The 17,337-nt window shown below is 40.0% G+C and overlaps 2 protein-coding genes and 1 pseudogene across 2 annotated transcripts; 1 reads left to right on the top strand and 2 right to left on the bottom strand.

Annotated features, from left to right (window-relative positions):
- Positions 1–1,198: 1,198 nt before the first annotated feature.
- Positions 1,199–6,929, bottom strand: LOC103718501 (annotated as a pseudogene).
- Positions 5,274–6,729, top strand: LOC120105920 (1-aminocyclopropane-1-carboxylate synthase-like). Its single transcript, XM_039118700.1, has 3 exons — positions 5,274–5,524; positions 5,946–6,077; positions 6,371–6,729. Exons 1-3 carry the CDS (start codon positions 5,345–5,347, stop codon positions 6,542–6,544), a joined length of 486 nt encoding a protein of 161 aa, XP_038974628.1. The 5' UTR covers positions 5,274–5,344; the 3' UTR covers positions 6,545–6,729.
- A 5,104-nt stretch (positions 6,930–12,033) lies between the features above and the next one.
- Positions 12,034–14,045, bottom strand: LOC103718491. The gene is made up of 2 exons (XM_008807347.4): positions 13,498–14,045; positions 12,034–12,450 (listed from the first exon to the last, which is right to left on the bottom strand). Exons 1-2 carry the CDS (start codon positions 13,953–13,955, stop codon positions 12,357–12,359), a joined length of 552 nt encoding a protein of 183 aa, XP_008805569.1. The 5' UTR covers positions 13,956–14,045; the 3' UTR covers positions 12,034–12,356.
- Positions 14,046–17,337: the final 3,292 nt, after the last annotated feature.

The following is a 17,337-nucleotide window of genomic DNA, read 5'->3' as shown; positions in this document are numbered from 1 at the left end:
ACTTTTTTGACTATCATCACATGTTCAGCAATAGCGATGAGCTTGCCAACGTGTCCTTTTCAAGTGCGTTATAGATGCGGGATAAGTTTTGGATGATGATGAGTAGTTTCACAGTCAGAAAAAAATTTCATGTTGAAGGATTTAAGTTAGAACAGTCGCCTTGGAACAATTGAGGGTAAATATCATTGGAAAGGTGAATGGTCATAAGGTCCAACGGAAGTTCCCAAAAAAATATTACCAAGTGGCCTTAAAAAGGAGCCCGGATTTTAAAACAAAGGTCAATACGATCCTTTTCACCATTACCGAGAAAACAGAGAGTTAAGGAATTTCTCCTGCTTCGCTTGCGCTGCGGCCTGCTTTACCCGGCGCATAAATGACTTGATCCTTTGAAGGGCTACTTCCATGGTCTCGTCATCAATGTTGGCAAAGCACACTCTAAACCATCCAGGTTCGCTGCAATGAAATGAGGAACCGGGCATCGCATTGAGCTTGTCATCGTTAAGATACTCTTGCGTGTCGTACATGGATTGCTTTACTTGATGACCCTTCATCTTCTAATGGCGGCCGTGGAGCGCTGCACCAAATTTTGTGGTGCAAGCAACGCACCATCTAGGATCCTCGGGCTCGAAAAACATAAGGAGTCTAAACTTTATGGATGCTATAATGTAATCCACTAAGCTTTTTCTTCGCGACTATTAGAAAGGTTGGGTTTTTGGATCGTTCAAGACATCGGAGAGTTCTATTTGAGCACATACTTTATGAAGCTCTCCAACGTGGGCAATGCTTTTGGGTTGCAATTCTTAGCATTTATTATTATTATTTGAGGCAAGCAAAAAATTTCCACGTAGCAGGATAAGAAGTCGAAACATATAAAACTTCTGCTGCAGTGCTATGACGTTTGAGTCTTCTATTGTAATATTTTTTGGAAGGGGAGTCTTCTATTCTTATCAATTGCAGAGTAGGTTTCTTAATTGTCGACCATTTTCCTCTTGTGACTTCAACGGTTCTTTTTTTTTTTTTTATCCTTTTGAGGAACCAAGAAGATTTGGTTGGGATTGGGTGCTACTTTTTCTCCATCTCCAGTCCATGGTTCATTCCAAGTCAAGATTTTAAAACATGGGTCGACACCATCTTTTTCAACATTACAGAGAAAACAGAGAGCTAAGGAATTTCTTTTCCTCCTTATTTTCTAAAACATTCAATGTGGGGTCATGGTGGTCATGCCCTCAAACCTCCGAGGCAAGCTTAAGCGAAGCCCAGCCTGCCACCTCTTCTTCGCTCATGCTGCAGGCTGCTTCTCCCAGTGCAGATATGACTTGATCCTTTGAAAGGCTACTTCCATGGTCTCATCATCCATGTTGGCAAAGCACACTCTAAACCACCCAGGTTCACTGCAATGAAACGAGGAACCGGGCAACACATTGAGCTTGATATCGTTAATTATCCTGCACCACAGCTCGAGTTCTCCTTCAACTGTGAATTCCTGGAGAAGCAGTCTCAAGTCCATCCAGCAGAAGAGGTTGGCGTTGCTCTTCAAACACTGGATTCTGGTGCGGACACCAGTCAGTCAGTATCGCTTTGGCTCGATTGTTAGAGCCGAGTCCGAATCGTACTTCATTTTGAGTCCAGTTACTTTTACTAGTCTACTTATTTTATTCCGGTTAATTCTATTTTGAGTCCTATTTGGTCAAGACAGTCAAGTCCTTGTATTTGGAATTTTGAGTCCTATGTAAGTTGCACCTGCACAAAAAAAAAAAAAAAAGAAAAGAGAGGCTCCTGTTTATCGTCCCTACTTTGGTTCCACTTCAGGGAAGGAGATTGTTGGCTGCATTCATGTCCAAGAAGCAAAAATTGAAGATAACATGAAGGTTCGGGCAGCAGAGTATAACAATATCCGTGGTCAGCTTAAAGCAATAAACAGAAAGCAGAGTGGAAGCTTAGTCGTCTGTGACCTTTCCTATTTCGTAAGCCAGAGAGACACCTCTTGTTGTTCCCAAGTATCATCACATCAGAACATTTAGTGACACCTCTTGCTGTTGTTCCCAAATATTCTCAAAAGGACCGGCTCCCAAGACACCACAAATATTTTCCACAATGCAGCAACGCCCCACTGATTTTGCTAAACGTCACTCCCTCCTTTTTCAAAGCAACCCTCTTAAGAAATAGCAAAAAGAGACAAAAAAAAAATGAAGAGGCAAATCAAGTGCTGGCTCCCAACGCTCCATTGCAAGTTCCAACACTCTTAAGTCTTCCTGCAAATCAAGTTCCTCTCCTATTTAAAGAGGCCTTGTACTACATGTAAGGAAGCTAGAAAAAATATTTGATAATAGAAAAGAAATTGAAACTTGGCTTTGGGCAAGTTCACTCTTCTCTTTCCCCCTTTCCCCCTGAATTCCTCTTCTCTGTGAGCAGTGGCTTTCCTGTTCTTCCGCACATTCTTCTGCGCAGACGGCGCATCAACCGACTCCTTTCTTCTCCCGGTTTTTTCCTTCCAATCCGGCTCCTCAGTTCTTCCGAAATTTTATCCTTTTCCTGGTTTCTATCTACTAGAACTAATCTTAGGAAGGTCATGTTTCAGATCTGATCGGATCATCTAGTGCGTGGACGAAGGGCGACCTGACGACAACCCGGACCGCTGGAACTTTCCTCCCTCTTCCAGAAGTCCTGTGCGACGTGTTGGTGAGACCTTTCCACAAATTTAATGATTAGATCATTATTGATTCATGCAAGATACCCTATCTTCTTATGCTTAATCATTCAGTAGAAATTAAACAGAATTGGGGTGCCCTAATAGCATTGGTTTCTTAACCAACGTCGATCCTGTACTTCTTTATCGTTTTAAAAGGAACGATTAACTGCATGAACGTTAGTCTTCCGATTATAATCTAATCGCCTCGCTAAACCCTTTATGTTGTGACTGCTAGTTTTAAAAATCTGATTGCTGATCTTAATCAAATTGCATGATCACCCCGCATTAGCTTAGGCTTCAGTGCATAATCGTTCCGCATCAGATTCCCTCCTGCGCAAGCCGAGAAGTGAAGATCCCGTGCCTCTCCGATAGCCTCCTCCTGCTCTCTGCTATCAACTCGGTTGTGAATTCGTCATCTGATAGCATGGAGGCAAGCGCAGGTATTGTGTTTGTGAGAAGACTAGTCCAAAGCTCGACATCCTACGAGCGCAGCGAACCACTGTATCATTGTAGGAGTAGACCACGCCAACCCTGAATCCAGGGAGGCCGAGGACCTTGGAGAGGCTGTAGATGATGTGGATGAGGCTTTGGTCACAGTTAGGATCCTCTTCGAGTATCTCAGGGACGCCAAAGAATCTGGGCTCGCTGAAGACGGTCCCTGCAAAGATCTCGTCGCAGATTAGGTGGATCCTCTTGGCATTGATGAAGCTGACCAAGGTTCTTAGTGTTTCTTTGTCCAAGATTGTCCTTAGTGGATTTGATGGGTTGGTTACTAAGACCCCTTTAACTCTAATATTCGCCTGCTGGGCTTTCTCATAAGCAGATTCAAGTGCGGACTGGGTGATTTTGAAATGATTGGTGCTCTCACAGTGAATTGGAAGGAGCTGGATTCCTGTTCTCCACCTGAGGTCTCGATCGAATCTGAACATGATACATGAATTGTAAGTTTAGCTTTATATATTGTTGTGCAAATAATGAATATAAGATGATTGAGTTCCAAGATACCATTTGCGAGTAGGTTTTAGATATGCAGTGTATAGACTTGCAAAATGTTCAAACCTCTCCACAAATATGGCTACGTTAAATATAAATGAGGTTTTAGTAATACCGCTTTCGTCCATATATATAAGAAGAAAAAAGGATAACCAGGAATATTTTTGTTGAATTTTCATTTGTTATTAGACTAGTAAACCAGAATGTCTTGGTATCTACCATATCGTCAGCCTTGGAAGATTTCCATTTAGAAGAAAAAAAAGAAGTAGGATTATGTCGTGTTTGTGATAGACATCAAAACTTAAATATATATAGAGGGGCTTATACAACATACGCTGGATAATATGGCGTTGGAACAAGGAATGCTTCGCCAGGGTCAGCCAAACAGAAGGCCAATATTTCGGCAGCCTCGGCAGCTCCACAGCTTATCATCACTACCCTCACAAGGTCAAAATTGATTCCTTCTCCTCTCACTTTCCCCATGAACTTGGCAATGCCTGCAAGTTTCGACAAATCACAGCGTTAGCCATTTCGCGTTCCATCCACAGAGCAACTACAATTACTTACTTTTACGGACAAGACCACCATTAAATCACTATCAAGATTTCAGTCATCGTAGGAGTCTTAAGACCACTTCTGGTATTTACGCTGGATAACTCCACTGAAAACTTTAGAAGCTAAAATCTTTTGCAAGATGACATTATTCATAACAAGATAAGCAAATCATTATGCTAGCAATAAATAAGCTGCGTTTTTGTTAATTACCTCTCTGAATTCAGGCAGGCCGTGGTAATCCTCAAAATTTGCGATAGCTTTGAATTCTGGAACTCCAGCTTCAGTGCAAATGGAAGCTTTCGGGTTCTTCTTAATCCACTCTTGCATCAAATCCAGGCAAAGCTGAAAAGTAAATAAATAAAAAAAACACCTAATGAGTAGGACACCTGAAGATTACTATAAGATTATCGAACAGAGACCCTAAGTAACAGAAGAATGTGCAACAACTGCTACTTGGATTGGTGTTCGGGTTGCATATTGATCTTCTTTTTTTTTTGTGATGTCAACCATTGGATCGCACTTACACAGATGTCAAAGTACTCCAACCTCTTTCTTCAAGCAAAAATCTTGAAGCGAGCGGAAGACAAAAACACCACGAAATCAGTGGTGTGAGCTGTACCAAAAAAAGACAAAAAAAAGAAAGAAAAACGGTGGTGAGATTAACCTTCCCGCAGAATCAACACCTCAAAACACCACCAGTGCACGGTCCCCACCAAGGAGGCGCAGTCTCCCTTCTATCGTCAGCGCCCTCCTCAGAATTCCGTGTTCTCCGCCTCGCTCGCTTCGCACGAAGCTTCTCCCATCCCGGATTTCTTTGTTTCCCTGTTACGATTGCGACTAGGCTTTTGAAAACGCAGCCGGCAGCGTACGATTTGTTTGCTGTTATTCATGTAAATTCCACGCCCTCTCACGTTCTCCATTTTAAGGCAGACCCGACATTCTCTGGTCTACTTGTAGGATTTCAAAGTTGAAAGCGTCTTTGCCTCTCGGTCTATAAATTCATTTCACCCCCTCATGTCTCCCGCCCGACCATATACAAACTCAAAATTCTCGAGTCTCTCTCTGTTTCACACCTTCATTACACATTCACACATCTGAGTTTTAGTGATGGAGTTCGATCAGTTGCCTCGTGCACCAAACTACTCCCTTCTTTCGAAGATGGCAACCAATGATGGCCACGGCGAGAACTCGTCTTACTTCGATGGGTGGAAGGCTTACGATAGAGATCCATTCCATCCTACCGATAACCCAAAGGGAGTCATTCAAATGGGTCTAGCCGAAAACCAGGTAAGAACATATCCAGCAGCAGTCATCTCGATACCTCGCTGTAATTTCAATCACAATCGCAAAACCAACACCATCCACCCACTTAGTTGCAGAGCATATCCATATTCTCATATGCTGCAGACTATGCTCTATAGGAGTACAAGAAGCACCAATCCACGTGAACCGTTGGATCACACAAAGCCCGCTTCAAGATCTTTGCTTGAAGAAAGAGGTTGGAGTACTTTGACATCTATATAAGATGCGATCTAATGGTTGACATTGCAAAAAAAAAAAAAAAATCAATATGCAACCCGATCGAACCCCAATCCAAGTAGCAGTTGTTGCACATTCTTCTGTTACTTAGGGTCTCTGTTCGATAATCTCAAAGTAATCTTCGGGTGTCCTACTCATTAGGTGTTTTTTTTATTTATGTACTTTTCAGCTTTGCCTGGATTTGATGCAAGAGTGGATTAAGAAGAACCAGAGGGCCTCCATTTGCACTGCAGCGGGAGTTCCAGAATTCCAAGCGATCGCAAATTTCCAGGATTACCACGGCCTGCCTGAATTCAGAGAGGTAATTAACAAAAGCGCAGCTTTTTTATTGCTAGCATAATGATTTGCTTATCTTGTCATGAATGATGTCGTCAAGTTTGCAAAGATGCATCGAGTCCTTGCAAAAGGTTTTAGCATCTGAAGTTTTCAATGGAGTTATCCAGCATAAAAACCAAAAATTGTCTTAAGACTCCTATGATGATTGAAATCTTGACAGTGATTTAATGGTGGTCTTGCCCGTAAAAGTTGGAAATTGTTGTTGCTTTGTGGATGTAATGCGAAATGGCTAACGATGTGATTTGTCCAAACTTGCAGGCCATTGCCAAGTTCATGGAGAAAGTGAGAGGAGAAGGAATCAATTTTGACCCTGCGAGGATAGTGATGAGCGGTGGAGCTACCGGGGCTGCCGAAATATTGGCCTTTTGTTTGGCTGACCCTGGCGAAGCATTCCTTGTTCCAACGCCGTATTATCCAGCGTATGTCGTATAAGCTCCTCTATATATATTTAAGTTTTGATGTCTATTACAAACACGACATAATCCTACCTTTTTTTTTCTAAATGGAAATCTTCCAAGGCTGACGTTATGGTAGATACCAAGACATTCTGGTTTACTAGTCTAATAACAAATGAAAATTCAACAAAAATATTCCTGGTTATCCTTTTTTCTTCTTATATATATGGACGAAAGCGGTAGACCCATTTGAATGACTCCCTCTGGGTTATCGGTAGGATGGAATGGATCGCTATCGTAAGCCTTCCACCCATCAAAGTAAGACGAGTTCTCGCCCTGGCCATCATTGGTTGCCATCTTCGAAAGAAGTGGATAGTTTGGTGCATCGAACTCCATCACTAAAACTCAAATGTGTGAATGTGTAATGAAGGTGTGAAACAGAGCGCGAGACTTGAGAATTTTGGAGTTTGTGCATATGGTCGGGTCGGGCGGTAAAGGAATTTATAGGGCTCAGAAGCAAAGACTCTTTTAACTTTGAAATCCTACACGTGGACCAGAGAATGTTTGGGCTCAACCAAGGGACCCGTCACCCTTGAGGGTCGGGTCTGCCTTAAAATGGAAAGCGTGAGAGGGCGTGGAGTTTACGTGAATAACAGCAAACAAATCGTACGATTGCGGCTGCGTTTTCAAAAGCCTAGTCGCAATGGTAACAAGGAAACAAAGAAATCCGGGATGGGAGAAGCTTCGTGCGAAGCGAGCGAGGCGGAGAACACGGAATTCTGAGGGGGGGCGCTGACGATAGAAGGGAGACTGCGCCTCCTTGGTGGGGACCGTGCACTGGTGGTGTTCTGAGGTGTTGATTCTGCGGGAAGGTTAATCTCACCACCGTTTTTCTTTCTTTTTTTTGTCTTTTTTTGGTACAGCTCTCACCACTGATTTCGTGGAAGAGTACATATCGAAGTTATGCATCTGGATTTCTGCAAGCGATCCTTCTATTAAAACATTTCTTCTTGTGGATGGCCGGTAGCTCTGTTCTCAGGAGTTCGTGCGACCACTGTTCTAACATTTCTGCAAGCGATCCTTTATTTACTAATTAGCTCGCCCTGCTTTTAATGAAATTTGAGTGGCGCTTAGCTTCCCTTGTAAAAAGAAACTCGAACTTAACGAATAATTCCTCGGTCACGCTCCCGTTAAAACTATGCCCGGAAAACCAAGACGGCAGTTCGGTTTGTATAAACACGTCTATTAGTATGTAGACTCAGCTGTAGTTGCCCGAGTCATATTCCTTCATGTGAATGTGCCTTTCTACAGGCGAAACGCTAGGATAGCATTTATTTCTAAAGCACGCATGAGTGAGGAATAGTTATGTCGACGCTACACAGAAAAATTGTGATAAACTTCTCTTATATCATAAAGCAATGATCCATGCTTACATTTTTTATTTTGTGAAAAAAGAAAGAATCTTCTACCAGCATCATTCTACGAATTACAGGACAAATAGGATTAATTTATGGCACAACTATGCTAATTAGCATAACTTTTTCTATTCTAATTCTTCTTATTCTACAAACAAATGCAACTTGAAGTCATGAATGCTTCAGCAATTACTTGTCGGTACTAAGATCCTATCTAAAAATCCATATGTGATGTGTTTAAATGGATGGAGGCGATACGTGGATTAGTAAGTAGAAATACAAGGATTTAGATAGGTAAGAAGAATCAGTAGGCTAATACCATGTAAAAATCCTATCTAAAAATGTGCATCTTTAGATTATCGGGCCTAAAAGTATATAAGCACCATAAGAATTCTTTACTACTCTATATGAGACTATTATTCCTCGACACCCTCTCTCATGTGTAGAGTCCGAGAGATAGAACCTAAAACGAGAGACAACACGTCAATTAGTAAGTGGGAGAATGGAGGTTTCGGTAGGCAAGAAAGATCAGTGGGTGATTATACTATATTAAGAGCCTATCCAAAAACGGGAGCATGGATTAGTAAGAAGGATTGGTGGGCCCAAAAGTATATAAACACCACAAGAAGAATTAGTAAGTGGAAGCATGGAGGTTTTGGTGGGCAAAAAGGATCGGGTGGACTATGATATCATGTTTTGGTCCTATCTAAAAATACGAGCTTTTAGATAGATAAGCTCGAGAGCATATAAGCACTAGAAAAATTCTTAACCTATCTGATATATGACTATTACTCCTCAATACCTCCTCTCATGTGCAGAGCCCGAGAGACAGAACCAAGAATGAGAGGTGATGCGTAGATTAGTAAGTGAGAGAATAGAGGTTTTGATAGGTAAGAAGGATCGGTGGATGCTGATACTATATGAAGAACCTATCTAAAAATTTGAACATTTAGATGAATGGGCCTAAGAGTATATAAGCACCACGAGAATCCTTAACCTCTCTGATGTTGGACCATTATTCCTCAACATATCCTCTCATGTGTAGACCCCGAGGAAAGGAACTTGGAAAGAAGTGCGACATGTAAATTAGTAAGTGGGAGCATGGAGATTTCAATGGACAAGAGAGATCAGTGGGCTCTGATACCATGTTAAGATCTTATCTAAAAATTAGACCTTTTAGATGGTTAGGCCCGAGAGTATATAAGTACCACAAGAATTCTTAACTTATTCGATATGTGACTATTATTCCTCAACAGTCGAAAGACAAGATGCTTGGAAGTTCCAAGTTCTACAAATTGTCGATAGATTAGACTTCTCCAATTATGCAGGGTTACATGTGGAACTTGATTTTATAGGTATTGCTGCAAATAAGGGTTGCAAAATTGACTTGGTCAGAGAGCTCGATCTAACCCAGTCCTATTTGGACAAGGTTTGGGTCAAAGATTTTTTAGTTAGGGTACAGTTTGGGACCTTTTTTTTTAATCCAAAGTTTAAATTGATCAGGTATAGGTTAGAGCTTTGACCGAACTCGAGTCGTGAATGTGCAGTTCTATTTGGGTTGAAATAATTTATGTTGGTTTGTTATGATATCGAATATGAATTTTTTGAATGGTTGGTATTTTCCTAATGCTGATTGTTTAAATCATTTTGAAAATTGGCCCACACTAATCATAAAGATTAGATTTGATAGGTTAGGTTTGATCTACTAGAGATCGAGCCTTGCAAAATAGATTGGATTAGGGTCAAAATGGGTGACCTAAAATGACATGTGCAGGTGGATATGGGTTTTGAGATCTTGACTCAATATCGAGTCCGGCCTGGTACAAGTCAAGGTTTCATATATTGTTGTTCTTACTTGGCTTGACCTAATTCATTGCCACCCCTAATTATAAATGAGCAGCATGCTTACCATTCGTCCATTGATATTTGTTGCTCGGTCATGTGGGTACTTGTACCACAATTCTTTTAAACAATTTTAAGAAATATGGTAGTATAATGCCACTATCAAGGTTCGAATATTGGACTCTTCCAAGAATGAATTATTAGATAGGTAGTAGCAATTTATGACTCAATCCACCAACCCAATCCTTAAATGATGATCCGAACTATTCAAAATTTGATTGTTGGAGACAAGAGATGCAGAATAGGAATGCATATTGATTGGGCCATGCTAGGCCACGGACTGCTTGATTTCTCAAGTAAGCTCGCATTCTAATTGGGTTGGATTAATGTTAATGCTACAAAGGTAAATTGACTCAGGATGTCATGAAGTACAGAAAAACGACAGCTTTGAAGGATTCTTATGTATTGCTCTAATCATAAAGATTAGATTTGACAGGTTAGGTTTGATCTACTAGAGATCGAGCCTTGCAAAATAGATTGGATTAGGGTCAAAATGGGTGACCTAAAATGACATGTGAAGGAAAAAAGAAAAGCTCTAAGCTCAGGGGAGTGCAATATACCATTTCTATTGTTTATTGGAATTTCTCCAAAACGCTTGCCATCTTTGCTATTATGTGTAAGCCGATCGCATATAAACGACAATATCGAAGGAAGAACCCATAAAATTTATAAGAATTTTTCACTTTATATTTAGAATGTGATATAAACAGAAGCTCTACTCGACGGTCATTCAAGGCGGCCGCGGAGTTGCCGCGGAGCCGCCATGGGGCTACCACGGATCCTACCTTCGTTACCCCAAGAAAGGAGGAGCAGAGAATCGCAATCACGATCCTCTATTTTAGTTTCTCCTCCGGCCATTGGTTAAAACCGGTTGGGCCCACTGGCTTTAGCCCAAACGGCCCATTCTAAGCCAAATCTCACAAAATGTCTCCTCGCAAATTCAAAACATTATTTTGGGCAAAAACTAATGCAGCGATAACGTGGAAAGCAATGCTCCAGGAGCTAATGAGAGAAGCTCCCCTTACAAACTTACCGAAATAATAGATTCACACAGACAAAAATAAAGAAACAAATACATTATTCCTACCATAGTCATTATGAAATCCCTTTTGCCCGGTAAATAGGAGTTTGCCAAAAGTTCAATTAGGAAACTAGCACTATTCTTTAGGAAAACTTGCCGGAAAACCTGAATTTGAAAAAATCTAGTGAAAAAAAAATATATCAGAGAGATTCACCCTGATGGTTTTCAAAGAATAACAGCAATAAATTGCTGATCTTTTTTGTTTTATTTATTTTCTTATAGAAGGAGACTAAAAACGAGTAAAAGAGGAGGTTTTACAAATACTCGTGAATTAATTTCTAGCTACCAATGGAATCAATCCCATCTTTAGATATCGATCACAATATATTTAAAGCTAGCATTGCATAGTCTCTAAACCCATGTTAAGATCTGACTTAAAAGCTTAAGTAACACAGCTTAAGTATATATTATAGAAACACTACAAGAATTCTTAACCTACGCAATATGAGACTATTCTAAGATATTTTCAACCATCACCTTCATTTCTCTCATTTGTATTGTTGGCCGTGATGACTCTAATGGTACTTAAAATTCCTACATCGGTAATTCTTTTCCTCGGGAAGAAATACTATAGGGATCGTAGATTCCACGATGATACCTTCACAGGATTTCTTTAACACTGTGACGGATGCCAACTGAGTTAAGTGCAGTTGGGACACCCAATTGTTGCATCAAGATGTATATTCTTGAGGTGGCTTAATTGGATGTATGATCATTATCCCATACTGTAAAAAGATAGTTTAGTAAAACCATTTTCCAACTTAAATGCGTCTCCGTCTCTGTCATTTTCGGCTCTTTCATGCTCTCCTTCAACAAAAAACGCAAGAAGAGTGTGACAACTGAAAGTAGCATTTATCAATAAAGTAAAAGCAAAAGAAATTTCTTGAGTTCAAATGTGATTAGGAGCATTCGTATCCTCCTACTCTCATGCACCTTGCGTGCCACTTTCGTCCAACTCGTCGCTGTTATAAATACTCTCACCTGCCAGGAAAGACTAACAGGTGGCTTACCACTCCACTGGGAAAGTTCATGCAACTTGTTACCAGAGATCTTGTCACACCATGCATAAGATTTCAAGTTTTCTTTTTTTTTTCGAAAAAAAATATAATAAAAAAAAGAAATAGGAGGTTTCTTGCCAAGTCAAATAAATAATAATAATAATCGATCAGATAGAATATCACAGCCATCCATGATTACTCCTGTATCAATCACAGATGCTGAATACTACTATTAAAAAAATATAACAAAGTTGGCGAAGTTCTCTGTCAGTCCATCCTATTTGAGCTAGAAATCATAATTTACAGACGCACAAACATAGGAAGTCATGAAAGGTCAAGGCATAGCCTAGTTAATTGCCAACCCAACTCAAGGCCCGATGGCATCAACACGAGCCCAGAGAGCAACCAGAGTTCCAGAGGGAAAAGAACGAAGGAAGCAAGTGACATCTCGTCTCATCTCGTTCTTTCCAACGCCTGTCGCCGGAACTTCCCACGCCCTCTCTCCCAGAAAGCCGACCAACATCCGAGCGTGGTGGGTTCCCTGTCCCTGAAAGAGCCGAGCAACATAGTTTCATCTAGTTATTCAAATGATGATTTAGTAGTAACGAGGCAGTAGATTGATCATGAAATAGCACACAAGAAACTGGTATGCTGTACCAACTGTCACGATGTCAAATTGTTATCGGATTTTGGTCACTGGTCATTGTTCCACATATATATATCACAAGACTTGCATAGTTCCAACAAAACTTTATCAGCCAAATGTATGTTCTGATATGTATGGAGGGGCATTGAAATTGATGTTATATTGGTTAAAGAAAGATCTGGCAAAAAGAAGAGGTCGTTGAAAATTAAAGCCCCTGACAAAACTTGGCATGCACCTTGTCCAAGGCAAAGGTGGACTTTTTTAAAAAAAACTCGAGGGGTGGCAAAAAAGCATGGTCTCTCTGGAAAAGAAAATGGTGGATGGGTCGTCAAACATATAATATCATTTATAAAAAGAGAAAACATCATAATTTATATGGTAAGCAATCTCTTCTATTTCTCCATCACTCTTTTACAGACAATTTTTAGTAACCGGTTTGGTACCGAGTTTGCTACTGCTAAAGCCTGACATATATTATTAATCCTTTTGTCTGCAAACTCTTGGTTTCGGGTTCAATTGGATACTCAATATTATCTCCGAGTTTTCAAGATGGCGGAATTTCACGGTCTTTAGATTCAGCTACATAAGCAAGTTAAGGAGAACCAACCACCTTTCCGCAACTCCACTCGCTCAATCTATGGTCGCAGATCTGATGCTCCGAAACACTATTAATCCTTACAATCAGACAGGATCTATGAAACAGATTGCCATACCCGCAGGCCATGAATCTCCCCGGCTCAACTGATGGAGAACGCATAAAATTTGGATTATTAATAGAAGAACGAAAGTTTTTGTTTAATTTGTTTTGTCCTTATCTAATTATCAACAAGTAAAACTAAATACTCTCGTCCAAATGATTCAAAGTTCACCGATTACATGAGCATCAAAAATTAAGCAAGGCAACGATATGCCATCGCTCCATTCCTATCAAATATTATCGAGCGTTACCTTTTGTTGCAGTCCGTGATGTCCATATGACCATGAGCCGCCACACGGCTGGCACGGCTTGATGATCTTGGTGCGGTGAGGCTCCGGGTCAAGGAAGCCGGGACATAGAAATTTAGAAGCACTCCATCACTGCTGCTGCCGCAGCTGCCCCTGCTGTTCCTCCTCTTCTTTCTCTCCTTCACAGCAGATGATGCTCGGTCGCGTTCTCCTTCCGGCGAATTCTTGTCCTTCGCAGCTGAATTATTAGCGACCGATCCTTTCTCGACGAGGTCGGTGAGCGAGAGCTCATACTCCGACTCCGGGAGGTCTCGCAGGAGACCGAGGAGCTCTTCTCGGCTCCTGGCTATCTCTCGCGCTCTCGCCGATGGAGGCGCCACTTCGAAGCCTTCCATTTTCACCCCCGGGAACCAGAGAGCTCCTGGGCTTGCAATTCTGTTCTCCGAGTTTCCCTTAAGCATGTCTCAGAAGAGAGGCAAAAGGTCAACGGAACAGGAGAGAACGAGGAGATGGGAGCCTGCTAGTCTCGTCTCAGGACTTTGTTGGCTTCTTCCTCTCTTATGTAGCAGAAGTCATGGTTGAACGTTGGGAGGTTTTTGGTGTGAGTCGCCACAGGGTAGAAGGTTGTGGTGAGCTTGGTGGAGAGCAATTGATGGCTCGCGCGCAAAACACGGTTAGAGGGGAATTGACTGGTTGTGAATGGGACCTGATCAGCTGATCTGGAAGCTTAATTTTTTTCAAGTGGGATCCTTTCGTTGGCAAAGATATATTGGAGCATCATTACAAACAATAACGGCTAATTAGCACCATATTATATTGCAAGAAACTATTTGGCACCAAACAGGGGATCCGCCACCACTAGTAATGAGGTGGTTCATGGAATTCAGTGCTTTGATGTTGACTCACCGCTCCCATGGTCCAAAATCCCTGAATCCAGCCCGTCCTGCCGTCTTCTTTCGGTTTGATTTGACCTCTTGGAATGTTTCAAGTTATTACGAAGTGTTCTCCGAAGAAATAACTAGCATATCCCCTAAACACGAGTTTGGTTTCAAATATAAATATATATATATATATATATATATATATATATATATAAAAATTAACTTCTGAAAATATGATATATTTTAATATATTCGGTTAACCAATAAAAAATGGTATACCTCGGAATGACTTATATTGAGTTAAGCATTTACTTTCTAAAAAAAATTGTTTGAAATACCTATTATAATTTTAATAAAGAAAAAAATCTTATGCATAGATTTTGATGACTTAAAGATAGTTTTAAAAAAAAAAATCTCAATTTCCAACTGTTGCAAAAGTAGCTTTTTCATATTCTTCATAATTTTTTCTTTTCTATAAAATATGAAAATCTTATTTTCATATGAATGCTACTTTCCTATATCTCTCCTTTGAAAACTCCAATCAAACAAAAAAAAAATTATTTTTTCGTTCATCATACTTTTCTTCTTGTTTTTCTACAAACAAAATGAGTCCCAAATATTGTTCAAAGGTTTATAAAGGAAACTCAAGAATGGATCATATAAGCAGAAGATCCCTATCTTTTGATTATGTTCCATATAATTAATAATTTTGTAAAGTTAAAAATTATATGATTCGGTGGCTTCCTATCTATGAATGGTATTTACTGTGAGATGATGCTCGAGTGCACCATAAAGCAGGTAAGTTTACTAGTGCCTGAGCATGCATAGATTGGATTCTTAAAGATATTTATATTTAGGCATCCAGTAGGAATCTTTATTTAGTTAGGATTAAATTAGGACTTGTCCTTTCTAAATATAAATTTACTTCTTTATTTTAGAACAATCAAAATACTATCTAATTGTGCTATTTAGGTCTCATGTAACTTTTCCGATGTCTATGCTTTTAGTTTTCCCTTTTTACTAAAGCCTAGGAGTCTTTCTCCCGTAAGTAAGCCTGGAAGTTCGAAGACTTATTTTCTACTTCATTTTTTACACTTCTTCTATATATATTCCATGCCTTAAAGGCTATCTGTTCAAGCAACCATTTGGTGAAAGAGTCGGAAGACTTCTAAAGATTGAAGCATTAAATATCTATCATCCATCCTTTTTTTTCCGCTTCCTTTTTTCGTTTTTGCTTAAAAAATTATCATTGTTAAGGACCCAGCACGCTAATCATAGCAAACCATCTTATTATGCTATTAAAACCCATTTATTTTTGTATCTGCCCGGTGCACTAGTCAAACACCTTTGATAAATATAATTTTTGGTTGGGAGGCATCATGGAGATATAGGTCATGATTAGCAATATAAATTTTAAAACTTTAAATAATCCAATACTGTTGATTTTGAAGTATAAAATATTTAATATGTAATCCAATTTTATCAAACTTCTTACAACTTACGAATCAAACTTTTTTGGTAGATGTATCTTAATAACTTTTTCAAGAATTTAATACTTATTTAGAATATCCACATGTTATATTTAGCATAGAAATGAAGTAATTTGAAATCTTGGTTTTCAAATTTGTTCTACTATAATGGCACATAATGATTTCTAACCACAACAATTTTGTAGCCACAATCTATGGGGCCTTGAGCAATACTTCCCTAAAAAACATAAACCACTAAATTGGTGATTCCATGTCAATAGGACTATTTAGATTTGCTCTCTTGCAGGTCATTCCACATGCATGTCAAAATTGGTGATGTAAATTAACTGGCATAGCAATTAAACATTTACCATGTACACTACTGCCTAAATGTTTGTTTGCGCTTCAAGGAAAAAACAGTTGCAATATACCATGCACCAACATGTAGCAATAGAATTCACCACTCCAATAGGACTTGAGTCAGTTGGTGCTCCTCTCATTGATGCATATATTAGGGAGAGGTTCTGAATTTGAGTTAGAAGGTGGCAGTTCTCCCTTAACTTCCAAAAGTAAAGAAGCCTATGATTCATCATGACACGTTACAACTTCTTTCTGACTTTGAAATTTTTCAGAATTTTGTTTTATTCAACCAAGCATTTGGAACTTTAAGCATGATGGCAAATGCGAGCGTGGATCGTATCATTCTTGTCCAGCCAGATGTTGTATATGGTCGAGTCAGATTAACTCGGTCTTCTTTTTTCAAGCGCTTGGGCTGTCCCACCACCTTCTAGGTGTCCAAGAAAGAGCCAAAAGCAGGGAACAGCATTCATTTCGGCACATCTTCTTTCCTTTAAGTCTAGGACTAGTAATCTTCTAGCATCTGAGGTCATTGTTCCAGCGTCCAGCCTTTAAGAAATATATATTCGTTGCGTTAGAAAACTAGCTCCCATCCGGACTTCCGTGTCCATCGCTCCTTCAGACTCCCTTTCGGTCATTTGTCCTTCGTTGGAGAACCGAGTCCTCTCTCTTAGATTTTAATTTGATCAAATACTTCCACGGGTGCCGTTCCCTTGTTAAATTATCGTTTTGTTATGAGTGGGAGGAGAGAGAGGGAGTTGCCGGCGGCCCCGCGCTGGCTTCGGGAAGGTTGGACCCAAGCGGGTCCCACTGCTCACTAAAGCTTCTGCGGCCGTACATATGGCTTGGTCTCAGAGATCTGATCTTGTAGGAATATAGAGACGTGCTTGGGACGCGAACGCCTACTTTTGAAAACTTGGCAGCCAAGGAAAAAGGAAAGTCTTCGGGCGTGAGACCCAAGTTCTCCATGAGATTGGCTACGTAGGAATGCTAAATGGATTGGAAAGAAAAACGAATTTGATACATATATTAAATATGTAAAAAATCAAAAGGTTATACAACTTCATATGTGTAATTTATTTTAAAAAATAAAACAAGTTGGATTGAACTTGCAATTACCAGTTAACTTGATTTGA

Source organism: Phoenix dactylifera, unplaced genomic scaffold (genome assembly GCF_009389715.1).
Source record: "Phoenix dactylifera cultivar Barhee BC4 unplaced genomic scaffold, palm_55x_up_171113_PBpolish2nd_filt_p 000397F, whole genome shotgun sequence".
Taxonomy (NCBI): Eukaryota; Viridiplantae; Streptophyta; class Magnoliopsida; order Arecales; family Arecaceae; genus Phoenix; species Phoenix dactylifera.
This window is presented reverse-complemented; position numbering and strand designations above follow the sequence as displayed.